Genomic DNA, 26,077 nt, shown 5'->3' with positions numbered 1-26,077 from the left:
GATTTAAAACAAGGACAAGGACAAGGAGGGGCGCCTGGGGGACCCCATCGGTTAAGCGTCCAACTTCAGCTCAGGTCACCATCTCGAGGTCCGTGAGTTCGAGCCCTGCGTCGAGCCTGGAGCCCGCTTCGGATTCTGTGTCTCCCTCTCTCTGCCCCTCCCCCACTCATACTGTCTCCAAGATACGTGAACATTTAAAAAACTTTTTTTTTTATAATAAATAAAACGAGGACGAGGACATCCACTCAAGGTGGCCACGACTCCAAGGCACGCACCTCTGGGCACCCCCAGACCCGCCCCTCTCAGCACGGGGCGAGTGGTGTGGCAGTGCCCTGACTTCTCAGCCGGCTGGAGCGGGCAGACCATCCCGACGCCCACCGCCCTTCAGGGCTCGGGACCCCTGGCCCAGGGTGGGGTGGGGATGCGGAGGCCGGCAGCCCCCGGCGCGAGGCCCAGCTCCCACCCACCGGCTCGCCTGGTCACGGGTTTTTAGCCGCGTGACCTTCAACATCGCAGATCGGGACCGTTCCCCTCCCCAACGGCCAGAAAGGAGAGGAGGTGCTTAGGACTGCCACCAGGGACCACTGCTCCCGACACGGGGTCTTTGCCTCACCTGTGCCCGCCCATGACTGAAGGTGTATTTTTGGGGTGCCTGCCACATGCCCTGGGGCTCCAAGATCACAGCGGGCTCCCTGCTTATTCCGGCTCGTGAAGAGAGTCCAGGCGGTACTCGGATACCGGGCAGCAGCCCCTCGGCCTGCTGGGAAATTAGGGTGAACCGCCCGTCCGCTTGGAGGAAGGGGGTTAAAACCAAAGAAACGGCTAGAAACAGGAGACTGTCGAAGGTGCTGCTGGTTAGCTCTGCGTCACAGGACAGCATCCTGCCCTGGGGCCCCCGCCCCGTACGGTGCCTCCCACGGGATGAGTGTTGGCCCCCAGTCGCTCTTTCTGTGGCTCGGCGGCACCCCCTCCACGTCCCGGAGGCCCGGCAGAGCCCCACTGAGTGGCATGCCCTGCGACCAAGGCCGGACCTGGAGAGACGGCCCGAGGACGGGCCCCCAGCCCCGAGGACACCCGACTCCCCGCAGCTCAAGCCGAAACGAGCCGACGGCCAGCACCAGGGGCCCAGCTTCCAGGGACAGGCCACGAAGACCAAGGAGGCCAGCCAAGCGCCACCTGAGCACGTCCGTGAGGGGACCCCGCGCCACGGTCAAGGGAGCGAGGCCCGGCCGGAGGGGCGGGGTGGGGGTCCGGCACAGAAACAGGTTGAACCCCAGCCACCGAAGGAATCCCGGCCCAGATCGGAGGTGGGACGGCTCCCCAGAGGAAGCAGCTTTCTGGGACCGTGGGGTGTGCACAGCACAGCGGCAGGGACAGGGACCCGGCAGAGGGAAGGAGCGGCAGCTGGTGGCCAGGAGGGGGTGAGTGGCGCCTCCCGGGGCCCGAAGCACGGCTGAGGACAGGACAGCTCCGTGAGCCGTGAGGAGGAGGGCGGGCTGGGGACACGGTGACCGTGGCTGCGAGTGGCCCAGAGACGTAAGTGTCTCTGACCAACTCCCTAAGGGGCTGATGCTCCCTAGCACCCATGACGAGGAGGACGTGCCCCTGGCCGACCAGTCCGGACCGCAGGGCAGGACACAGGGAGGGAGTGGGCCTTCTCTTCACGAGGGAGAGACGTGAATGCGCGTGTGTCGGGGGGAAGGGCCTTCTCAATGCGGCTCGGCCAGAACCCTCTGCGCCCGGGGCTCCCGGGCAGGTAAACTGGGACAGGGTCCGGGCCAGGGGGCAGGTATTTTCCAGACAGTGAGGGTTTTGGCTTTGCAGGCCACGGGCTCTCTGTGGCACATTCTCCTTCCCCTCCTTTTAACAGCCTCTTAAAAATGTAATAATCGCAGGGGCGCCTGGGTGACTGAGTCAGTTAGGCATCTGACTTTGGCTCAGGTCATGATCTCACGGTCTGTGAGTTTGAGCCCCGCGTCGGGCTCTGTGCCGACAGCTCGGAGCCTGGAGCCTGCTTCGGATTCTGTGTCTCCCTCTCTCTCTGACCCTAACCCAACCCACTCGCATTCTGTCTCTGTCTCTCTCAAAAATAAACATTAAAAAAACCAAAAACGTAATCGCTGCACGCAGGGGGAGTGTCTGCCTGCTGGCAGTCAGGATCTGGCCCAAGGGCCCTAGTTTGCTCACCCCCAGTCCAGGACACAGGTCTGGACCCAGGAGTCTTGTGAGCAGTTAGTCACAGATGTCAGAGGCCCACCTGCTGGGTGGTCTGTGAGGCTGGGGTGGCCCTGGTGGCTGCTTGCCTGCCTGGCCCCCTGTCCCTCCCCCACCCCACACACCTCCTCCCTTTTGCACTTCCTCTATGGGGACCCTGGTGTGGGTGGCTCTGGGGGGGCTTTTCCAGGGGACTAGCTCCTCTTGGGAAGCCCCTGTTGTTCCAAGTGGCTGTCCTGCCCGGTGGGAACGAGCAGACGCCCCAAGCCTCACACCCTGGCCTGACAGCTCTGGGTCTGGGCGAGACTCCAGGGGCCTGGGAGTCTCTTCGTGACAGCAGGCACCTCGAGGGGAGTCGCCAGACCCCAGAAAGGATCGAGGTTGCTAGGAGAAGGCCTCGGGCTTGTGGACAGAACGTCCACATGACCACACGTCCAGGCCTGCACGTCCTGGGGATGGGGGGCAAGGACAGTGCCGGGCCTCACGAGGCCCAAAATGGGATATTCCCATCAGGCACCGCCTCGCACTGGCTTTGCGCCAACTGGGCCGTAGTCTTTCCGGGAGGGCGGGCCCCAAGGCCCCGCGGGGTCTCAGACATCCTACAGATGAAGCGAGGGCGTGTGGGCAATCCTAGGCCCAACTGGAGTTTTCACATTTTCCAAAAGTTGTAATGATGTTTTACATTTAAATCATAAAAAGTTTTTAATCTGTAAGAATTACACATCACTAACCCTTGACTCTCTTTTTCACCAAGAAGTAAGAATGTTGTGCTGTTGGGAAATTGGGTGTCCCCCACGCAGCACGGGCTTGGCGGCTGGGAATCCCGACGGCCACCTGACTGTGCCCGCCACCTCTAGCCCCAGGCGCGAGGGCCTTACAGCCCGGCAGCCGCAACCTGTGGCAAAGCACCTACGTATGCCTCTGAGCTTTTAAAGAGGAAACGATCCCAAACCCTGGTCTAGTTGGCGCGGCCAAGAGTACGTCCAGCAGCGAAAACAAAGCGGCTCCGGTGAAGACTTGGCTTTCAGGGAGTTGCAGGCCTCGGGGGCCAAGGCTGTGTCACTGAGAGTCTTGTCCGCGTGCGCCTGCCCGGGGTGAGGGCTTGGGAACGGACTTGGCGTCGCTGCGAGTGCATGTGGCACAGAGACGCATGCGTGACCCACACCGCGGTGACGAGTGCCCGCTTGCATGGTTTGGAGGCCGGAGCAGTTGAGTGGCTGTTCACGTGCGGAGGGCACCTTGTCAGAAGCCAGCCCCCAGTGGTGTTTCAGGGGCTCCGGCCACTGACGCCCGTTCCCACCGTCATGTTCACGTTGCAGATAAGCCCGACGAGATTGTCCCAGCCTCCAAGCCATCCCGCACTGCTGATAACGTGGCCGTGGAGTCCAGGGTAGCCACCATCAAGCAGCGGCCCACCAGCCGGTGCTTCCCATCCGTCTCCGACATGAACGTGAGTGGCCGTGCCCCGGGGAGGCGGGCGGGCCGTCCCTGCAGTGACAGCTCTCACCTACGGTAACACCTGGAAACGTCGCCCGTTGCACAGGCCAGCCTGGCGTAATGCACGTTAGAACAGACCCACCTGCTGGTGTGGGACCCCCATCCCTGCCAGAACCCCGGGGCTGGCAGGGGGGCGGTAATCCCACAAGCTCTGGGCCGCCCCACTGCGGGGTCAGCCCCCAGCCCCAGCCCCGTCTCCCCATCCTCGCTGCCCGCCTTGTTTGTGGCCTCTCACCGCATCTTAAGCCCCATGTGGCCCAGACGCTGTCCGGCCCGGCCTCGGGCCCCAGACCCCGGGCAGAGGGTGCTCTAGGAAGACGGCCTGGGGCCCTGAGCACAGGATGCCAACGAGCTGACGCTCACGTGTCCACCGGGCTCAGCCGCCTCCGGTGCCGCCGACCGGGGGGCGGCCAGCAAGCCCAGCGTTACAGACGAGGAAGCGGCGGGTTGGGCGGCGGCTGCACGGGGAATCCGTTTCCCAAGTGCATGAGGGAAGCTAAGCTCCCCTGGGGCCAGCCCACCTGCCGCAGGTCCGTGCCGGCGCCGCTGGCCTCGGGGCTCCAGGGCAGTCCTTGCGCTTGCTCACCCGCCCCCCGTACCTGGCTCACCCTGTCCCGTGCCGTGAGCCGGCGTTCCTGACCCATCCTGTGGAGGAGGGAAACGGAGACTCCTGCACTGCCCACCCGCTGTGCACGCTTTCCTACCGAGCGTCTGCCGCGGCCCCTTCTCAGACGTGTCGGCCAGTCCACGGCTCCACGGGGCACCCTGGCATTTAGAGGCCAGGAGCCGGGGGTGGGGGGTGGGGAGTGCCCGGCAAGAGCCTCTTCCGGCTCCCTGAGGCTGGTATGTCTTGCCGGCCTCGGCTGGACACGGCTTGCTCCTGGGGGGGCAGCACGGGAAGCCGTGTGACAGGTGGGCACAGGTGCTTCCGTGTCACCCTCCGGGCCCGGATGCCCTGGGTGGGGCTGGTCGGGGCTCGTCTCACTCCGGGGTCTCTGGTTTGCAGTCCGTGTACGAACGACAGGGGATCGCCGTCATGACGCCCACTGTTCCTGGGAGCCCGAAAGGCCCGTTTCTGGGCCTCCCCCGAGGTACGATGCGAAGGCAGAAATCAATAGGTAAGAAGCATGGCCTCCACCCACAGAGGTTGCCCCCTGGCTCTCAGAGAAGCCCTCAGAGTCCCCCAGGCAGAGCTGCCCCCTGGGGCCCACCCACCGGGGGGCCCTTTAGACCCCCACACAGACTCAAACTTTTCTACCTGCTGGAAATGACATCCAGCCTCGCGGGCCGAGCGGGCCGTGCTAATGCCAGCGGGGTGACGGGGCACGCGCCAGGAGGGAGGCGGAGGGTGGCCCAGGGCAGCCTAGGAAGCCCCCTCCACCGCCCTGCGGGGACCAGAGTGGCAGGTGGAGGTGGTCGCCCGCTCAACTCGATCCCCACATCCCCCGAACCGCCCGGTCCCTGCCACGTTCCAAGTGGGTGAGCTCAGCGGACACACTTCTAAGGGTGGTTGGGCCACGTTCTAGAACGCCGACAAACTCAACGTACTGCGTGTCGTGGAAAGCCGCGTGCCTTCTTGTTAATGCCCCAGCGATACCTACGGGCACTTCCGGGCATGGCGAACGTGACCCTGCCGGACGGCCCCCCGTGCGATAACCCGACGCTGTCTGTACCGTGTAAAGCCTCAGAGGAGCTGGACCCGGCGGCCCCAGGCCGGCCCTCGGGGACGCCGCGGGTGATATCTGGAAGCGCCTCCTGTTATCGGAGGCCTGGCTCCTCGGTCACTAGCGTGAGGTGGCTCCCAGTCCGCCGCTCCTCAAACCCGCCCTCCCCAAGAGCTCAGGGCCACCGCAGAGTAGCGTAGACGCCACTTTGTGCGCTGGCTCTGTTACTGCTTAATAACAATTCATTTCCTCCTGTCAGACAGCAGAATCTTTCTATCAGGTTAGTGAACCTTACGCTTCCGAATCTGTAATCTGAATGTAACCCCTATACTTACTCCTTAAGGCGTATTCTTAAATTACGACTCCTTGGGAAAGTTGTCGGGCGACCCACATGTTAGCGACTGGTCGAGAAGGCCTTTTAGAAATCCGTCTGTTCGATGCCAAAACGCCCTCCCACAGGAGTACGTTAAATTGGGAATACCCTTATCGAACGGAGATTTTCATTGGAATAAGTTACCGTAGTTTGTCCTACAAGTTTTTTGATTTGAAGTAATCCATTTTGTTACCTCCTTGAGCAACCCGCATGCCCCCCCCCCCCACCGAGTGAGACCCCAGTGCCTCCCATCTGTCGGTGTCTGTGTCTGTGTTTCGCTTCCGTCTCCTCGAGTGCATTCTGTTGATGTTTCGATATCTCGGACTGCTGGAAAGAGGGTCTGGAAAGCCTGGCCCAGCCGGCCCACACACAGAACTGGGGCCATCGCCATGCCGGGCCCCTCGGCACTTTCACACCCGACATCATCCGCTGCTTCGTCAGGTGGGGTCCTGCCTATGACGTGACCTGACTTTGTGCCAAGTCAGCTGAATGTCGACCCCACTTAATCGTGATGCTGGGAAACCCCCCGGCCCAGAGGGTCTTAGGCGGGACCCGGACGGGCTCCTGGGGCCAGTGGCCCAGGGTCTGTTCAGGAAGCTGCTCCCGGCTTGGGCTAAGGAGGAGTCTGGGCTCCCTCCCCCCGTGGCCGTGTGTCCCTGATGGCCCGGGAGCACCGATACCCTCAAGCCCTTGGGTGGCCCAGAGAAGTCAGGCAACAAAACGGGTCCCTGTCACGGGGGTGAGGCCGGCTCCATCGCCCCTCGGCCGCAGCACCAGCCACGGCACGTCCGTCAGTCGATGCGGTGGCACCCTCCCCCTCATCTCCCACGGGCAGCGTGACGGTGTCGGCCCCCAGACCCCACGCCCCGGGCCCGGGCCAGGCCCGAAAGGACAGACGCGTCCCGATCCAGCCCAGTCCCGACGCTCGCCCGCACACACGTGCGCGCACACACGCGGCTGGCTGCCCCGGGCGCCCCGCCGCGGCCCCACGCGTCGCTCACACCTCTGCTCCGGGCACCACAAGCGGAACATCTCAACAGCACGCACTCGGTGCCTCCCAGTGCCTTTCCCCTTCTTCCTTTCTTTCCTTTTCCTTTCTTTTCCTTGCGGGGGGCTCGGACGGGCCCCGTAAGCTCCTGGCGTTGTGGCCTGTGCTGTGCTCCGTGAACAAGTGCTCCACTGTGAGTGTGCAAGACGTAGGGCAGCACACCGGCCTAGGGGCTTGGTGGGGGGCTGCCATCACGGTCCAAAGCTGAGTCTGCCTTCTCCTTTTGCAGGAATAACGGAGGAAGAGCGTCAGTTTCTGGCCCCTCCGATGCTGAAGTTCACCAGAAGCCTGTCCATGCCCGACACCTCGGAGGACATCCCTCCCCCGCCGCAGTCCGTGCCCCCGTCCCCGCCGCCCCCTTCCCCCACCGCCTACAACTGCCCCAAGTCCCCGACCCCGAGAGTCTACGGGACCATCAAGCCGGCGTTCAATCAGAACGCCGCCGCCAAGGTGCCCCCCGCGGCCCGCTCGGACACGGTGGCCACGGTGATGAGGGACAAGGGCTTGTACTACAGGAGAGAGCTGGACCGCTACTCCCTGGACTCCGAGGACCTCTACAGCCGCAGCGCCGCCGCCCAGGCCAACTTCCGCAGCAAGCGGGGCCAGATGCCCGAAAACCCGTACTCGGAGGTCGGCAGGGTGGCGAGCAAGGCCGTGTACGTGCCCGCCAAGCCCGCCCGGCGGAAGGGCATGCTGGTGAAGCAGTCCAACGTGGAGGACAGCCCCGAGAAGACGTGCTCCATTCCGATCCCCACCATCATCGTGAAGGAGCCCTCCACCAGCAGCAGCGGGAAGAGCAGCCAGGGCAGCAGCACCGAGATCGAGCCCCAGGCCTCCGAGCAGCCGGGCCAGCTGCGGCCTGACGACAGCCTGACCGTCAGCAGCCCCTTCGCCGCCGCCATCGCCGGGGCCGTCCGCGACCGGGAGAAGCGGCTGGAGGCCAGGAGGAACTCCCCGGCCTTCCTGTCCACGGACCTGGGGGACGAGGACGTGGGTCTGGGGCCGCCCGCCCCCCGCGTGCGCTCCTCCAACTTCCCCGAGGAGGCCGACTTCGGCGAGGAGGGTGGCGCCGAGCCGCTGTCGCTGCCCGCGCCGGGGGCGGCGCCCAGGGAGCCCGAGAACCATTTCGCGGGCGGAGGCGAGGCCGCAGCTCAGGGGGAGGCCGGCAGGCCGCTCAATTCCACATCCAAAGCCAAGGGCCCCGACGGCGGCCCCGCGGTGCCCCCCAAGGGCGGCAGCGCGGCCGGCCCCGAGAACTACGTCCACCCGCTCACGGGGCGGCTGTTGGACCCCAGCTCCCCGCTGGCCCTCGCGCTCTCCGCAAGGGACCGAGCCATGAAGGAGTCGCAGCAGGGCTCCAAGGGGGAGGCCCCGAAGGCCGACCTCCACAAACCTCTCTACATCGATACCAAAATGCGGCCCAGCGTGGAAGCAGGCTTCCCTCCCGTCACCAGGCAGAACACGCGGGGGCCCCTGAGGCGGCAGGAGACGGAGAACAAGTACGAGACCGAGCTGGGCAAGGACCGGAAGGGCGAGGACAAGAAGAACATGCTCATCAACATCGTGGACACGTCCCAGCAGAGGTCGGCCGGCCTGCTGATGGTCCACACCGTGGACGCCACCAAGACCGACCGCCTGCTGGAGGAAGAGGAAGAGAAGGCCGACGCGGAGGCCAAGCCAGACAGCCTGCTGTCCGAGGTGCCAGAAGGCGCTCCCGAAACCGAAGGTGCTTTACAGATCTCCGCCAGCCCCGAGCCCGCCGCCGCCGCGCCCGGCAGGACCATCGTGGCGGCGGGCTCCGTGGAAGAGGCGGTGATCTTGCCATTCCGCATCCCTCCTCCCCCTCTGGCATCCGTGGATTTGGACGAGGATTTTATTTTTACAGAGCCATTGCCTCCCCCCCTGGAATTTGCAAATAGTTTTGATATCCCCGATGACCGCATCGCTTCCGTCCCCGCCCTCACGGACTTGGTCAAGCAGAAGAAACACGACGCCTCCCAGCCCCCTCCGTTGAACCCCAGCCAGCCGGCCAACTGTGCGGACAGTAAGAAGCCGGCCGGCCTCTCCAACTGCCTGCCCGCCTCGTTCCTGCCACCCCCCGAGAACTTTGACGCCGTGACGGACTCTGGGATCGAGGAGGTGGACAGCCGGAGCAGCAGCGACCACCACCTCGAGACGACCAGCACCGTGTCCACGGTGTCCAGCATGTCCACGCTGTCGTCCGAGGGCGGGGACAACGTGGACACCTGCACGGTCTATGCGGACGGGCAGGCGTTTACGGTGGACAAGCCCCCGGTGCCTCCGAAGCCAAAAGTCAAGCCCATCATTCCCAAAAGCAACGCGCTTTACCAGGACGCGCTGGTGGAAGAAGACGTGGACAGCTTCGTCATCCCTCCCCCGGCGCCCCCGCCCCCGCCGGGCAGCGCCCAGCCTGGGGCCGCGAAGGTGACGCCGCCGAGGACCTCCAAGCTGTGGGGTGACGTCTCGGAGGTCAGAAGCCCGATTCGCTCGGGCCCGAAGGCAAACGTGATCAGCGAATTGAACTCAATCCTGCAGCAAATGAACCGAGAGAAATCGGCCAAGCCGGGGGAAGCACTGGATTCGCCCACGGGCACCAAGCCCGCCAGCCTCGCTCCCAGGTAAGTCCCACAGTCGGCTTAGACAGAGACTGCCCCCTGCCGGCCTTCCCATCTCGCCCAGTCAGTGCTGGCCAGGAAGTGCCCTTGGGGAGCAGCCGGAGCGGACACGCGCGGGCCACACCTGTTACACAACGCTTGCGTCCCTTTCCCCTCCTCTCCTGGACGCCGGCACAGCCGAGTGCGGACCGCATCCACGCTGGCAGGACGTGGCTCTCCCGCGTAAAGACCTGGGATAGAAGGCAGCCAGCCACGGCAGACCATCCCTGCCCTGGCTTCCAAAGGGGAGCGCTGCTCCCTGTGGTTCCGCGTTCTCCAGATCCTTGCCGGGACCCCCACCCCTCCCCCCGCCCCGTAAGGCCATTCTGGAGCCTCGCAGAAGCCAAAACGGGTGAGCTCCACCAAGCTGGTGGCAGGGGAGTAACCGTGCCCATGGAGAGTGAGTGGGTCGGGGCGCGCACACGTGCGCGCGTGTGGTGAAGCGTGCACGGATCCTTCTCGCCTCCTCCTGTCGCCGACCGGCCGGAGGGCTGGGGAGGTGCCAGGCTGTGGCTTCACTAGTCAACTCGGAGGGAAATGGCAGCCCCCCCGCCGGCCCTTCCCATCCCGGCTGGCAGGCGTCACGGAAGGAGGCGGCCGGTTGCCCACGGGGTGGCCAGTCACAGTCTGACGCAGAGTTCGAGGTGCTGCCGTCGCGGCTGGGGGTAGAATGTGAGGGGCCACTTGTGAGGCTCTGCCCAGGCACGCCACGCCCTAGAGCGGGCCGCTGGCTCTCTGCCTGGAGCCTCTGCCCAGACCCTGGGGGTGCCGGGCGCTCCCCCCGCCGTCCCGGGAGCCCGTTGTTTGCTGGCCTCCGCTGACGTCCGCGCCTAGGTGTTGACGCTTTGACTAACCCGTCTTCTCCATACTCCCGTTGGACAGGCTTTTGACTCACACGTCTTGGGCCGTTAACCAGCAACACCACACCGTGGTTGGGCCTGCACGTGCGGGCCAAGAGCCACAGTTTCCCCAGCTGTCTTTCCCTATGGACGGAAATCAATTTCTCACGTGGCTCGCGTTACACCCGGGAGAAACACCGATTGGCCGGCCGTGGTAGAAAGAAGCACAGTAACACGCCGTCTTTGCATAGAGAATCCACCACCAACTGTGAGGTTCAAACAGTACCGCCAGTTGAAGACAGAGTCCGCAGAAGACCCCATTTCCGGTAGACGTCTACACACAACTTCAAATGTTATAAACTCGAAAGTCCTAAAGGACTTAAAAGCGGTCGGTTTTGCCCCTCCCCTTAGGTAACAGTACAGCTCTTCATCGCTGCCTGACGTGAGAGCACGAGTATCCGGATGCTTTCTCCTCGTGTTTCACACCGTACCGGGTGCTGGCATGTGAGCGAAGCATCTTGAGGACACTGACTGGGGAGCAGGGGGGCAGGTAGGGACTGTACCCATTCTCCAGGAAGAGCGACCGAGACGCCGAGTGGCAGGTCCCCGTGCGCGGCGGGAGGCCGAGCGGGGACTCGGGCTGAGGTCTCCGCCTGGCATTTCGCCTCCTTAGCCACGTCTGAGCACGCACGGGAGGGTCCCGAGGGAGGAGTCCAGGGCTCAGGCTGCCGAGGCTCCCCTCCCCGGTCCAGGGGCCTCCTCCGTGCCTTCCCCAACCGGGTGAGCCCCCCCGGGGGTCGGGGGCAGCGGGCGTCGAGCTGCGCCTCCCCAGGGCTTCCCCGCCCGCGCTCCCCTAGCGGGGAGGGGCCTCGGGGCACACGTCACCCGGCGGAACCCGCCGGATTTCTGGAGAGCTGCTGCAGGACCGCCTCCAAGCGGTGCTCAGGAGCCAAGGACGGCCGCCACCCCCCCCCCCCCCCCCCCGGTCCGTTCTGCTATTTATAACCCAATTCACTCACAACGCGAATATCAGCCGACACCTACTGAGGCCTCACCAGATGCCGGGCCCCGTGCTCTGCGGGGCCTGAGCTTCTGCCCGGTGAGCACAGGAGCAAACCGGAGGCCGAGAGGGGGAGCGCCTGGCCAGGGTATTCCACCGGAAGGCAGAGAGCCCGACCTCCGACCCAGGGGGCGTCTCAGGGTCCGACTCCCGCGCCCTTGGAGGAGCCAGAGAACAGCCTGGGAGGAAGGCACGGCCGGCCGACCCGCCCGCGGGGCTGAGTTCGCCGAGGGTGGCTCACCCGAGCCCCGCCGCACACCCAAGGCAGCTCTCTGCTGGTCACCAGACGGCCTCCGGCACCGATGAGCACCTGCAGCTGGCGTCCTATCCTCTGCTCTCGGCCGAGGCTGGCACTGACGTCGGTGGCAGCCGATGGCCCCGAGGCCCAAGGACGGAGAGGAAAGTCATTGCCTTTGGGCACTAAACTGGGCACTCTGCCGGCTACCGAGGCTTTGCTGATCCCACGGCCTCACCAGGCAAAGCTCTAAGTGGATGTGGGCTGCTGACAAGGGTGAGGCTGGCGACAGCTGCTGGGCAGGGGACGGGACGGGAGGGGAGGCCGGGCTGCCCCCTCACTTGTGGGTCTGTCCCCGGAGCAGGCCTCTCTCTCCCCTGCTGGGTCTTGCCTTGGTTGTCAGACCTGGGTATTTGCCCGTTTGGGGAGCAGACACAGCCTGCAAACTCACCCGCCAGGACGCTCCCTGCCCCGTCTAAATGCATCTCGAGGCTCCTGTCGGCACGGCCCTGGCGGCGTGAGGCCCGGACCCGCGATGAAGGGCGTCCTCCTGAGGACAGGGAAAGGTTCTTCTAGGCAGACGGAGGGGCGGCCGTGTGCGCGAATCGCATCCCCACAGAAACGGTGTGGTCTCCCGAGAGGGCCGAGTTTTGGAGCTCCCCCCTTTGGGGTCACCTGCCCCCTCGGGTCCTTCTTAACAAGTGCGGTGAGACCCTCACTTCTCACCAGAGCCCAGGGTGGGACAGGGGCGACGAGAGCGACAGGCCCTCGCTCACGGGGGACACGTGTGTCCGTTCCCTGAGATCGGAGAGGACACGGGTCTGGGGGTGTCTGATTACGAATACCTGGTAAAAAGGTGAGCAGGCAGCCTTCCCGCGTACTATCGTGGGAGGCGCCTCCTCGGACCACCTGGAAACACCCCGCCAGGCAGGCAGTTCAGGGGCAAGGGCGCCTTCAGACGCCCAGGCTGACTTTTCCAGGAAGCAGCCTCAACTCTGAAGAGAGTGTCAACCTAGATCAAAGGGCAGGGAGTGGGTGAGGACGCGGCAGAGCCCCGGCCGTTCCCGGGAAGCTCAGAGTCAGGGTACCCGCCCGGCCACCCTCCCTCCACTGTGCCGGAGGGTCCCCACAAGTGGTGGTCTCCCCGCTGGGGAGTGCCTGACGTTTTGCCGGAGGTGGCGTGGTGAGGGCAGGCTCCCCCAGGGCAGAGCTGGGAAGCGACGGGACACCATCCTTGGGCCCGGAAGCCTCACTGGCCATGAGTCCCCGGGCTGCAGTGTGGTAGGAACCAGTGCCAGGCCGGAGGGCCGAGCGGAGCAGGAGGGGTCCACGCCCGCAGGGGCCTGGGCCCTGGGACACTGGGCAGCAGACGCACGGTTAGCGATCGACTCTCCTGAGCCTTGGGACCCACCCCCAAACCAGACGACGTTCCAGGTCTCTCCTCTGGGGAGCTGCGCTCGCGAGGGGGAAAACGGACAATAAGTGATGAGACACACCCAGAGCACAGCAAGTGCCACAAAGGAATGAAAGTATATTCACGAGTGGAGTCGGAGTGCGCATGGGCAGGAAGGAGGTGACCGTCCTTGAGGAAGGGACCTTTGAAGGACCTGAAATACGAAAAGGAGCCAGCTGTGTGGAAAACCAGGAACGGAGCGTCCCAGGCAGGGGGACGCGAGCACAAAGCCCAGAGGCCAGAAAGCACTCTCCACACCGAAGAAACTGAGGCCCCCCCCGGAGAGGGCTGGCAGGCCGCGGGGGGTGGCGGAACTGCGTTCCGAGCAACGGCGGCCATCGCGGGCTTGCTCCAGGCTTAGCCTGACCTCATCTCCGTGTCATGAAGATTACCGGCAGCCAGGTGGCTCTCGAGGTGGCACAGGTACCCTTCAGCAAGCTGCTTCAGGGTCCACGTGCAAAGGCCAGCGGTCCTGCGCTCCGCAGACGAGGGGGTAGATTCGAAGGCCGAGGGCCTCAGGAACGCAGAACAGCTCCGTTGGCCTGACTTACACGCTGTGGCGCCCCAGACGTCGTTTCCAAAGCGAGACACGCACGCTGCTCTTTGCCCAGCATCCCCATGGCCCCAGAAAGTCAGTCTCACTGTGACCCTGTGTGTGCCGGGAGGAACAAGGACAGCACAAGCTGGCGGGGATCCCCGTCTGGCTCCCGTCCGGAGGGCCTGGCATCAGCTGGGTCCCCAGGCCCCTCCGGATCACCTACCCTTCTCGGTGGGCCCAGCGGTAACGTGGGCCTGGCCCTCCCCGCCGCCCAGACACAGATGGGCTTGTGGGGGAGGGAAGTCATCCCCTGGAGGCCCCGGGGGTGGGGGTCCAGGCTGCCTGGAGGTGTGAGCAGGGCCCAGTCCTCGGGAAAGCGGCCCTCAAGCTCCTGGCTGCCCTTCTGAGGCCCCCACATGGCCGCCCCCCTGTGTCAGCCCTCGCCCGGCCCCTGCCTCCGGCTCTACGGCAACTCTGCAATAATGGTCCTGAGAGCCTCCTGGTTTTAAAATAAATCAATTTGGGTTGTTAAAAAATTATCTGTGCCCAGCTGGTCCCAGAGCACAGACTTCAAACCTGGCTCAGTAACAGAAGCTGCTTAATGGCATTTTCACAACCTCAGTGCCATCAGGCCGGCTTTGTCATCTCGTGGCCCCCGACTGAAGCGTTAAGGGGATGTCGGTGCAGATAATTAGGCGAGTGCTACTTACAGGGGCTCCCGAAATTTGCTTTCGGTGTGTTTTCTCGAAGACCGTGTTCCAAGAGGGTTCTCCCGGCCCGGCTGCGGGCTGCCCCTTGCTCACGCGACCTCCCGTTGCAAGTCTGGTCCTTAGGGTCTCTCTTTCCGGTCTGGACATTAGGATCGGTCCGCGGGAACGCATCAGGGGGCGAATGCTTCTCCCTGAAACCTGGGTTCCTTCTTGACCTGCTTGGACGTGAATGTTCCGGTGGGAGGACCCAAGGCACCCGCTCACGCACCCGGTCTGGCTCTTGTAACCTCGGTCATGTCACTTAACACGCCGATCAGGAAACAAGCTTAACTGTCTCCACCCGCCATCCACACAGCAACGACACTGCACACCGACTGTGGGCCAGAGCCCGGCGAATGCAGACAGACTGGGGCCCTCGGGGTGCTCAGGGCCCAGGGTGGCTGTGAGTTCTGGGCATCAGAGGCAGCAACAGGCCCCAGGCGTGGAGACACCGATGGCAGCGCTCGGACCTCGGGCAGGCTTGGTCCTGACTTGGTTCTCCTCCCCATCCCCTGTGTGTCTGTAACGCCCCACCTGTCGAAACGCTGTGCAGACAGCTTAAGCGCGGACAGCAAACATGCCGAGCCGTCGTCACTGAGCGGCCTCTGGCCCACGTTCAGTGGTGATTGTTCCGGAGCGAGACGGAATTTGTAAACACAGTGAAAAAGCCGCTTGGCTTTGCCTTCCCCCATCCCAGGTACCCGGTACTGACTGATGGCATAACAGCACGTCTCTGTGTATGTCCCTGGTTAGCTCTCAGTTCTTGCTTTAATTCCGCTTCCATGTGGATTTGATCTAAAAGGCGGCATAGAGAGTGCTGATCCAAGGGAGAGTGTGTGTGTGTGTGTGCGCGTGCGTGTGTCTGTGTTCCAAACGAGGGCAACAGATTCCTGTGTGCTCCACCCGGGAACCCAGCAGTTGCTTAGCAACGTAACGATCTCTGCAACCAGGAGGATCCTGTGAATGCCGTTAGCGTGGGGGAACCGAGAGTAACAGAGCTACCGAGAAGGAGGGCAGGATGGGCCAGCCCAGGGCCGGCCTTCACTCTGCCTCTCCGACTCTCCCGGTTACTCTTTCCGGGGCCATATCCCGCAGGGGTCGGGGGCCGGCCCCAGACACGTGGCCAGATCTGATGTCCCCCCATCGTTGGCCGCCGGGCTCTCATCTCCTACTGTGTAGATTTGCAGCAAAGCACGGGAACCCAAGGGGCGCCCTCCCGCACAGGGCACGTTGATTCGGCCTTCACGCTGCCGGTGCAGAGCCCAACTTGGGGCTCAAACTCATGAACCCGGAGGTCGTGACCTGAGCCCAAACCGAGAGTCAGAGGCTCGACCGCCTGAGCCACCCAGGCGTCCCCCGTGTTGTCTCTTTCTTGACAGGCTTTCCCTGACGACGGTCTTCTCTGTACTTACGTGCTCCCGAGCCACAGAAGGCAGGGTCGTGAATTTCCCATTGTAACCACGAAAGCAAGGCCCGTGTTCATCCTCCGCTCTGGGCCGCCGTGTGGACCGGCCACTCGGCCTGCCTCCTTGGCCAAAAAGGACGAGCGTCAGTAGATTCTCGGCCAGTGTCCGTACCTCTGCTTTCGTTTCATCTGTCCAAAGAAGCTGCTCTGTTTTAATTTTAATTAATTTTGCAGTGTTGTCTCAAGCCATTCCGTTCTGTCATTTTCACGTGCTCTCGTGATGGGTGTTAACAGAAGAGGGTCGTGCTGAGCAGAAGTAAGTGCCGCCCGCGAAACTGCCTTGACCTCTGGGGTGTGCTGCTGTCCCTCCCTGCTGCCCACCCGCGTGTGGCGGAGCCTCCTCTTCGCCCCTGGCGCCTGCGAGCTTTCCTTCGAAAACGAACACTCCCGGCCAAGTGAGGACGGCTGGGAGACTTGCAGTGGGCGAGCGGTGCCGACCAGCGGCCTCTGCTCAGAGACGCCCCCACGCCCTGGCCACGGGGCCCGGGCCTGGGGACCGACTCCCTCACCGTACCGCTGTGCCGGGGCCGCCCGGAGCCGGGGTCCCGGGCGCCGTCGCCACGCCGCGTCACCTTGGGAGAGGGCACCCCGGGACTGTTGCCGCGAGGCAGCGCCCGAGCAAGGGGGCTCTTGTGGGAGGCTCGCCCACTCTCCACGGCACGGCTGTCCTCCCCCAAAGGTCCTTGGCCCGAGTTACCAACTCGGATCGCCTCTGGATGGAGCAGCCTTGCGTTGACTCGTGATTTCATCTCCACCATCTTGGCTTAATTGCCGTTATGGCAGCAGAGCGAACGGGTCTTCCCCCGAACAGATGGGCCCTGCCGCTGTGCCCTACCACCGGGGGGCAGGCAGAGAGGCCGCGCTAAAGAGCACCCCACGGCGTTAGCCGCGGCCCAGGCTGGCACCGGAGTGGGCTCTCTCCAACCCGCTCGGGCAGCAGAATCTGCAGGCTTCTCCTTAAATCTTTGCCGCGTCCACAGCCGACCCCTCCCTCGGGAACCCGGATCTAGATGCGGGAGGTGCCGGTTCCCTCTCCCCGCGTGGGGGGCCGGACGCCAGCAGGGCTCCTCCCCCTTGATGCTGAGTAGCCCAGCCTGGCAGTAGCACATGGGTGGTCTTTACCCTCCGGTATAACCAGCACCCACAGCCCCCGGGGCTTCTCGACCGGGTTAACAGACCCCACCTGGGGCGCCTGACCCCCAGGAAGCTGCCTGTGGATGGGGCGGGGAGGGGGGGGTCCCTCGACAACTACTGCTCCAGCATTCCGTGCTTAAAGCCACAACGGCTGCCACCGAGTGGGGAAGTGCCACGAGGCTTAGAGGCCTCGAGGCAGCCGAATGGTGGTTACACCCAACTCTGTCGGTGGCAGAGAAAACAAACAGCAGCAAAAGGAAAGCTGAGGCAGGGAGCAGGCAGAGCGGGCCGCGTGCCCAGCTCACCCCTCCCTTCAGAGAGGGCCCCCCATCCCTGTCCTTGTCTGTTTTCACCGCCCACCACGTTAGCACCTGTGCCACTCTCCCCGCGCTCCCGAGCAGGCCCCCGCTCTCGCCGGCTGGGAGGGAGGGGACCCCAGCTCACACACGGAGACAAAGGCTCACAACGCGCACCCACTGGTGTTTGGCCGGGATCTTTCCGGAAGGGGGCGGGTGGTCCATCCACACTCCCGTGAATGAGCCCAAAAGGCAAGAAACCCACAGCTGCTCTCGCCGCCTCTCCGGGGGCTGTGGCTGTCCCCGAGCAGCGGCATGGATATGCCTTCAGTTTGGGGGCAGCAGGGAAGAGGGTGAACCGGAGCCCGGGGGCCGGACGGCCTGCTGCGGGCCCTGGCCAGGGCCAGTGAGGGGCTGCACCTAAGAAGGCCCCTCTGTACAGGCGAGCACACAGACCAGAGCCTCCCCTGGTAGCACGATGCAGCCTCGTCACCCCCTCAGGGCCAGTGCAGGCGGAACCTCAAAGATGAGGCTGCCCCCGGCCCGGCCCCTGGACTGCACCTGCCACAACAGGAAGGGCATGGGGGGGGGGGGGGGAGGACTCCCGCTGCCACTCGGGACAGTGGGGTTCCTCTCAGATCGCTGCTTCTTTGCCAAGCATCAGACACACCACCAGCGAGCCTCTCACGCTGGCTTCACGCGGGGCTGAGACCGCCCGAGCGAACCACCCCATCCCGCAACAAAACGGCCCTGCCGACGCTGGGCAAAGTCACAGCGCTCGGGCCCAGTACAGGTTGCGTCTTGGCAAATCGCTCCTTGCTTGCTCTCAGGGTCCGTGGACGGTTTCCTCAAACCCCAAGTGCCCTCAAGCTAGGTGTGGGGCTGCCCACTCACTGCAGCAGGGCCAGCCTGCAGGGGCCCTTCCCCGCCCTTGTCCCTTCGGGCCGAAAGGCTGAAGGCCTGACAGGCAGCTGGGAGAGAGAGTCTCCCCCGAAGGGCGCTCTACCTTCTACCTGCCTCCCGCTGGCGATCTACCTGTGATGTCCCCAGACACATCGCACCCAGGGAGCAGGACCTCGTTCAGGCCCCGACCTCAGGTCTCCGAGGGAGCCCTTAAAAGCGCCTCAGTGGCCATCCTCGTCTGGCCCTCAGTGCTCCCGCGGCACAGGCGCACCGCCCCCCCCCCCCCCCGCCCCAGGCAGCAGCCGACCCCCCCTCCCCGCCCCCGTCCCCGCGCAGGGCCAGGTGGGTGGGCGGCCTCGGTGTGTGTGCTGTGGTGTCTTCTCGGAACTCTGCCTCCTGCCCCCTTCCTCCCTGCCCCGGTCCTGGCGTGGCGCGTCGTCCGCTCACTTGCCAGTGCACCTGCCCTCAGCATGTCTCCCGCCGCCTCCTCGGCGACCTGCGTCCCGCAGGCCCCGCGCCGCGACCCGGCTTGTGACGCTCTCCTCTCTTGTTGCCGTTTCAGAAGCCCAGAGGTCATGAGCACCGTCTCAGGTACACGGAGCACAACGGTCACCTTCACGGTTCGCCCGGGGACCTCGCAGCCCATCACCCTGCAGAGCCGGCCCACAGACTTTGAGAGCAGGACCTCAGGAACGAGGCGCGCCCCGAGCCCCGTGGTCTCGCCAACGGAGATGAACAAGGAGATTCTGCCCGCCCCCCTGCCCGCTGCCGCTGCCGTCCCTTCCCCCACGCTCTCAGAGGTCTTTAGCCTTCCAAGCCAGCCCCCGGCCGGGGACCTGTTTGGCTTGAACCCAGCGGGACGAAGCAGATCGCCGTCCCCCTCCATACTGCAACAGCCAATCTCAAATAAGCCTTTCACGACTAAGCCTGTGCACCTGTGGACTAAACCAGACGTGGCGGACTGGCTGGAAAGTCTCAACTTGGGTGAGCATAAAGAGACCTTCATGGACAACGAGATTGATGGCAGTCACCTACCAAACCTTCAGAAGGAAGACCTAATCGACCTTGGGGTGACTCGGGTCGGGCACAGAATGAACATAGAAAGGGCTCTGAAACAGCTGCTGGACAGATAAGGGTGGCTGCTCCTTTACCTTCACAGACTCCTTGTTATAAGTAGAGATGGGCTTCTACTGAAATATGCGGGCGGCCAAGCACGGTCTGTGAGCGCCAACCCCATTCCACGGGTTCGTCTCCCGGTACCCAAAGAAACGCCGAGTGTGTCCGGGTGTGGCTGAGCGAAAGCCTGGCGGCTCCCCCACTCCGCACGGGGGCTTCACGGGCTGTTTCTGTGCAGCGGGGGACGAGGGGAGGGAGTCCTGCCACCACGGAAAGAGAGTCACGGCCTGCCTCGCGGCGTGCAGGTGACCTCCCTTTGCCAGGTCCCAGGGACGCCCCCGCCGGTTTAGCGCGGGAGCCCGGCTCTCGCAGGCAGACACCGGTGCGCTCCAGATACCTCCTGAGACCTCCCTCCTCTGCTTTCCGGGCAGCTCCCGCCCCCACCCCCGGCCCGCCTCAGTTCGCGGCCTCCGGGAGGACACTCCATGCTCACTTGCTCCTTTATTTCCTGCACTTGGCTTGCGGTAAGCCACCCCGGGCCTGTCTCTCCGGTGCCCCTCGCTGGGCCCCAAAGGTAGAGAATCTGTTTTTTTTCCTTTGGATTCTTTACCCCGCCTCCTCCCGCGATGTGCATCCGTGGTTCTCTGGCCAGGAAGTTCCTGGCCGTGGTGGGGAGTCTGATGGGATCGTGCCCGGCTTTGCTTAGCTTTCTTTCTTTCTTTCTGCAAATCTATTAGCATAATTCCAAAGTGGTCAAACAGATGTCACGTGGAGTTAGTCAAAGCACAAAGTCACGATTCCGAGCAGGAAGGGAGGCCCGGCCCCGGGAGCCAGCCGGTGCGCGGCCGCTTGGGTCTCTTCTAGGGGAAGAGCGGGGAGTTGTCCGCCGAGCGTCCCCGGCGCGGTGAGAAGGGGATTCTCTGCCTTTCGCACGTTTTTAAAATGGAAAGCGTGTCTCGTTCTGCAAAGATCAGAGCAGGTGAGCGTCCACTTTACCACGAGGGGGAGACACAAGGCTAATGGCGGGCATGTGCTGCTGTGGGGGAGACGGCATCTTCCCCGGGTGCGGCACAGTGACCTCTGTTCTGAGCCCGGCCAAGGGTAAGCATCTCTGCCGAGAGTAAGCATCTCTGCCGAGACCGCCCCTCTGCTCTCTGAGGCCAGGGAACCCCACCAGTCTGGCCGGTACGACAGGCTTTTCGAGAACCCGGTGGCTGAGGCGTCCGTCCACACAGGACCCAGGGTCCAGAACACGCAGTGGGCTGCAGGCTGAGGGTGGGAGCAGACACATGAAGAAAGGAAAGACAGGGAGGTTTCCCGGGCTGCACCAGGCAGGCCCCTCTCTCGCGAGGTTTTCTCGAGTCGCACCCATTCTCTTCTCTGGAGTCCCCTCCCCTGTGACAATACCGCCAATTTCCAAGGGAGGTTACCACCTGCACAGGGGTCACCGGACATCCAGCCAGGCTTCCAGCACATTCTCCCACACTTGGAAGAAACTCGAACAGCAGGTTTTGGCTTTTATTATGATTTCAGAACTAGCCTAGCCCATCTCTAATTATAAAAACATGGTATTTTTTTTTTCCTTTCTTTTCTTTACGCTCACAATCAAGTGTCTGATTAGGTCTGGAACAGCTCTAGAATGAACACGTAAAATTTAGCAATTTAAAATCTCTTTCTTTACTGCAAGTTTAAATAGTTGTACAGATAGTTTATAAGCACAATATTTTAAGAAAAAAAAAAGTGGCTGGTCTACTAGGCAGCCTTTGTGCCACTTCAGTGCTAGAAAGTTAAAGACAAAAAAACTTTTGTGATTTAATAATACTATTTCTGTGGAATTAGAAAAGTATGACCTTTTTAAATCAACCTTATTTGGATGCGTCTGAACCAGCAGAGCTGTGTTACATTTTCTATCTTTGCTAGAACTTCGTCATCGAAGGACAATTATTTCTTCAGAAGTGGTTACAATTCACAATGCAGCGGTTTCTCCAAAAACAAACACGCACCCCCCACCCACCCACCCACACACACACGCACAGTTCTTCCAGCCACGTGCCCCCGAATTGGAAACTGAGTTCCGGCCCTTCCTCCGCTCCAAACCCCTTTGCAGTCAGACTGGACCTGCACGCCCCACCCCTACTTGAAGTCAGTTGAACGTGAAGGCGCTTCTCCCCCCCACCCCACCCCACCCCCTCCCCCGTGCCCTTGCCGTCTCTCCGTCGTGGGGTGCGCCAGGACGCCGTGGGTGGCCTGCTGAGGCCGCCTGCTCGTTCACAAAGTGCAAAGGTGGCGGTTTGGCCATTATCCGTCTTCCATTTGGTGAGCTTGCCAAATTCAGTCAGTACACCGCCTCACCGCGGCCCTTCTTTCTTCTACCTACTGCTGGCATCACCTCCGTGGCCGGTGCCAGGCGACACGCCGGGGCGAGGTGCGAGTGAGGGAAAGGCGCTGCTGGGTGGCCACCGGTGGCTGTAGAGCCACCGGACCCTGGCGGCCGGGCGGTGAGGGTGGCTGCCACTCCCTTTCTTAGACTTCAAGCCACGGGCAACTAACCAGAAGCGAGCAGACTGCAAGGGGAAACCGAGAGCTGAGCAGTCATCAGTTTCTGCCTTGTCTTATTAGAGAAAAGTCACAGGAGCCCGCAGAACCCGCACTGACCGAGAATAACACGTGTTGCCAAGACCAATCCATCTCGAGCCCTAGTCAATGGTTTTGCTCCAGAAAGCAATAGTTCCTCACTTAACTCGCTGCCCAGTGCTCTTCCCCTGCCCCCCTCGGACACGTTAGGACCAGGCCCTCTTCCATGGTGGGACAAACGTCAAACTGCTCATATAAGGATCATGTGAATACTATCCCGGGTTTTCAGATCAACTTTTCTTACCTACTGTAATTTAAATAAATTGCATTTACATGCCTCGTCTCTGTAACATTGTGTATACAAAACCAAAATTTCTCCAGATGTAAATTATGTACACCTGCCAAGATACCTTCTCCAGGGTGTCTGTGCACATTTTAAGTTAATTCATAGAATATAAAATGACTCAATGTGACTGTTGATTTGCTGAACTCTACATATCACAAAGTGGGTTATCTGTGGTACTTTAGTTAGTAAAATGGTGATTTTTTTTTTTTTCTGGGTTACCGAACAAGCAAGCATTACCCAGGTGATCTGGCGATGACTTCGTGTGTGGGCCACAAACATGGATTTTTTCCCATTAACCAATTTTTTTTTTGTTGTTTTTTAGAAACTAATATGTTTCACACTACGGTTTGTGTAACTTGTGTTCGCATTCTCTGTGTTGCTGTTACTTTTGTGCTTTTATTCCTTTTAAACTTTATTTTGAAAAAGAAAAAAAAAAACGAAACAAAAAACGAGCTCCTGTAATCTGCACTTCCTCCCGATCCTTCGATCTCTTGTATGGCAACCAAAATGACTGTAAGAGAAATAAATATACGATTGCACTAAGGTTGTGGCTCTGATTACACACAGTGTAGCTGTCTGAGTGGACAAGTTGCCAGCTTGCGATCTCACGCAGGTAGGACAACACCGCCACTCTACCTCCGTGCAACTGAGCAGGTACTAGGTTTCGTCCAAGAGTAAGAACCTTCCTTCCGGCAGCTCACCTGCCGCGGCTCTGCTTCCTTAAAGCGCTCTCGTGACGCAGACGGAGACACGCCTGACTTCAGAGCCAAGTGCGTGTCGGCGTGCACGTCTGTGAGCTCCAAGAGCCCGGCCGAGGCCCGGCCGTCCTCTCTGGTTGGGGACGGCAGTGGGGGTGGGGCCGAGGGGGAGCCGGAGTCACAGCTCTCCTTGAAGCACAGACCCCGATGCCCCCACCTGCCGGTCTTCCCCCCACCAGGCTCTGGGGCCACAGCACCGGGCGGCCTCTGTCGTTCCCACGAAGCCAGCCATGTTGTGCTAAGCCGGCGGGCCCCAAGCCTCGAGGCAAGAGGATTCGGGTCCTTTGGCAAAGAGCTGAGCCGGGGAGACACGGGCTATCCCTCTGCCTGTAGGGAAGCAGGTTTTCAACACCGAACCTCTTCTTTGGCCTCGTCAGTGAAAACCCGAGGTCTCTGGTTCTTGGACACTCTCTCCTGTTCTGGCACATTCTCCATCTGCACAGCGGCCACTATGTTTCTGTGCTCACGAAAAGTTCTAAGCCTCAGATCTTTCGTAGTGTCCTCTCCCCTAGGCCCCCTGCCTCGCTGTCTGGTGGTTTCTCCCAGACCTTAACCACCCCCATCACCTCCAGTGGTTTCTTCCAGACCTCCTCTAGGTTAATGTAATCAGTTTGTCTTGCGGTGGGGGGGAAAAATTCGAAGCGTTTTTCCTTCCCTCGTACTTTATTTGAGGCGTTTTAACAAGCAGGGCACTGGAGTGTCTGTCCACACCTGTAGCTCTCCGTGTAGACACCGGGTGGTTGGAAGCCCCACGGCGCCCGGGGGAGCACGGTCCCCGCTGCCCCGGGGCAGCCGTGCTCCCGGGGGGACTCGGGGAGTTTCCAGACGCGACCCTCCGACTCCAGCAGACCTGACCACTTCAGTTTCTGAGCCGCACTGTGTCAGTGATTTTCTTTCTTTACTGTTCCTGTACCATGTTTCTCCATTCCACAGTCTTTACCGTTTTGTGTCTAAGATGACAAGCACTGTCCATTGCTTCTACTCTGGAACTCTCTGTTTATAGCAATTCTGAGACTTTAATATGAGCCTTCAAATAAATACAGAAAACAAAAACAAAAAACAAAAAAAAAACAGGAAAAAAATCAAGTGTGTGCCTTGGGTGTTTTGAACCTGATCTGCATAAAAACCATATTGTATTCAAATGCTGTATATTGAATGAAAGGATAAATCTATCTTCACTGTATTAATGTAGCTGATAAAATAGTTATAGTGCCTTGTTTTCTGAACTGAGAAGCCCGTATCAATGCACAACGTAAAGTAAAAAACGATTCGAGAAATGAAATGTTGAGAAGACCTAGACATGGTTCTGGAGCCTTCATCCTAAGACTGTGCCACACACACAGTCGTTTAAATTTAAAAATAAAAAGAAAATTGAAATAAGATTGTGTTATCAGTTAATTTTCCACTGCAAGTGCTCTCTGCTCTTACTTCCACTATTTTTGTTCACTTAAAACAGAGCGTGTCTGAGAGGCCCCGTGGGCGAGAGGGGCGCGCGGGCAGGAGTCCTGGGCCCCCGCCTGCTGCCCCCGCTGCTGCCTGGCCCCTGGCGGCCCTTGTCGGTGGCTTGTCGACATCAGCGGCGTTGACTGTTTGCAGAGTTTGTAAAAAAAATGAACAAAATATTTGCTTTTAGTGACGGAGGCCACCCATCCCAGCACTCTTTCCAATGTTTACAAGTCAAAGAAGCAGCAGCACACAGTCCGATTTTCTTGTAAAAGAAAAATGACACGAAATACACAAATTCTGGCCCAACGCCGCCACACTCCTCGTGCTGAAGGTCATGTGAGCAGCCCTTGTCATCTCACAAGTTGTCCGGGGTGCAGGGAGCACGTCGGGGCCCACCGCTCCACCCGCAGGGCCACGGTGCAAGCGGGGGATGGCTCAGCCAGCCCGGAGGCAGGGACACACCACGTGCTGCGTCCCTCGCCACGTCTCTGGGCTCTCTGCAAACACGCGTCTGGAGGGAGCAAGGACCTACACGGGCTGTGCCTGTTTATCTCGCGAGACTCTCACCGGTGCCGCTGCGTACCAGGCCAAAGTCAACTAGAGATCCAAACTTCTTCACTGCAGGCCACAAATGTAGCCGATCACCTGACAATCTGAAAGGGGCGGTTTGGGAGACACGGCAGGGTTTCTTAGGGGTCCCCGTTCCACATGCCACTGGCCCTGCCTCTGCCGGAAGCGTGCACGTGTCCAGAGCCAAAGGGGTGTGCCACAGCACCAGCCACGGCCACCAGGCAAGACCGACGGGCAGCCGGGCCCCGGGCCCCACAGGAGATGGGGATCAGACAAACGGCGGGCTGGCCTTCAGGGCGGCCAGGTGAGCAGGTGTGAGCGCGAAGCCAGCTGATCTCAGCCGTCTCCGGTGGCAGCACACCTGTCCCGTGCCCCTAGCCATCAAGCCTTCCTGCCACCGCCCACTCGCAGTCTTTCTTGCCAAGGGGCTTACGCGACTTAAATGTGTTCTGCAAACCCCAGAGCCCAGAGGGCAGGAGGAGAGCACAGCCTCTGAACTGCCAGGGAGGTGACCACAGCAAAAGACAGACATCAGCTATACATCTACCGGGTGCCTGTGTGCCAGGCACCATCCAGACCACTGCCCTCACTGAGGGTCTAACAGCCCTGTGGTAGGGAACAAATAGCCCCGTTTTACAGATGAGGAAGCCAAGTCTTGCCAAGGTCCACGGTGAAGGCCCACCCAGGATTTGCTATAAAACCTCCACGGCGAAGTCCCTCTGTAGGAAAGAGAACCCCCATCAGGCGCCCCGAGAACGGCTGCTGGTGTCAGGGTCCGTCACTTTCTGACCCTCCAAAGTCAACTGTGCAGGGCCAGGGGTCCAGGAGGCTGGGCAAGGTGGGGGCTCCTTCCAGCGGAACCGCCTCAGGGGTGTGACAGAGGGAGAAGATCCAATTCGGAAGTAACCTGTTTACCTCGCTGCCCTCGACTGGGATCAGGGAAGCCAGGACCTAGGGATCAAAGGCTGCCTTTCCCAAAGACTTGATAGAGGCCCGCAGCTTAGAGCTTCATTACACGTGGCATCTGCTTTAAGGCTCGCAAGGATCCGCGAGGTAAGTACGGAAAAGACGATCGTCTCTCTCACCGATGACAAATCATCCTGAAGACGGTGAGGCCTCACCAA

General features: G+C 61.5%; 1 protein-coding gene across 19 annotated transcripts in view; it reads left to right on the top strand.

The window, feature by feature from the left end:
- Positions 1-22,722, top strand: part of SHANK2 (SH3 and multiple ankyrin repeat domains 2) — a 497,685-nt gene extending 474,963 nt beyond the window's left edge. For 13 of the 19 annotated variants that reach the window (XM_023238944.2, XM_023238943.2, XM_023238942.2 and 10 more), the window contains 5 exons: positions 3,534-3,664; positions 4,718-4,829; positions 5,635-5,655; positions 7,026-9,435; positions 18,706-22,722. In XM_023238944.2, coding sequence (XP_023094712.2) covers positions 3,534-3,664; positions 4,718-4,829; positions 5,635-5,655; positions 7,026-9,435; positions 18,706-19,276 — 3,245 coding nt within the window. In that variant the 3' untranslated portion in view covers positions 19,277-22,722. Of the gene's footprint in view, positions 1-3,533; positions 3,665-4,717; positions 4,830-5,634; positions 5,656-7,025; positions 9,436-10,353; positions 11,261-15,984; positions 16,067-18,705 lie in introns of those variants that run through there. The other 6 variants (XM_023238947.2, XM_023238946.2, XM_023238937.2 and 3 more) reach the window with 6 other exon arrangements.
- The last annotated feature ends 3,355 nt before the right edge of the window (positions 22,723-26,077 follow it).

Source organism: Felis catus, chromosome D1 (genome assembly GCF_018350175.1).
Source record: "Felis catus isolate Fca126 chromosome D1, F.catus_Fca126_mat1.0, whole genome shotgun sequence".
In the NCBI taxonomy this organism is placed as follows: Eukaryota; Metazoa; Chordata; class Mammalia; order Carnivora; family Felidae; genus Felis; species Felis catus.
The sequence above is the reverse complement of the archived record's forward strand: the minus strand, read 5'-3'. Positions and strand labels throughout refer to the sequence as shown.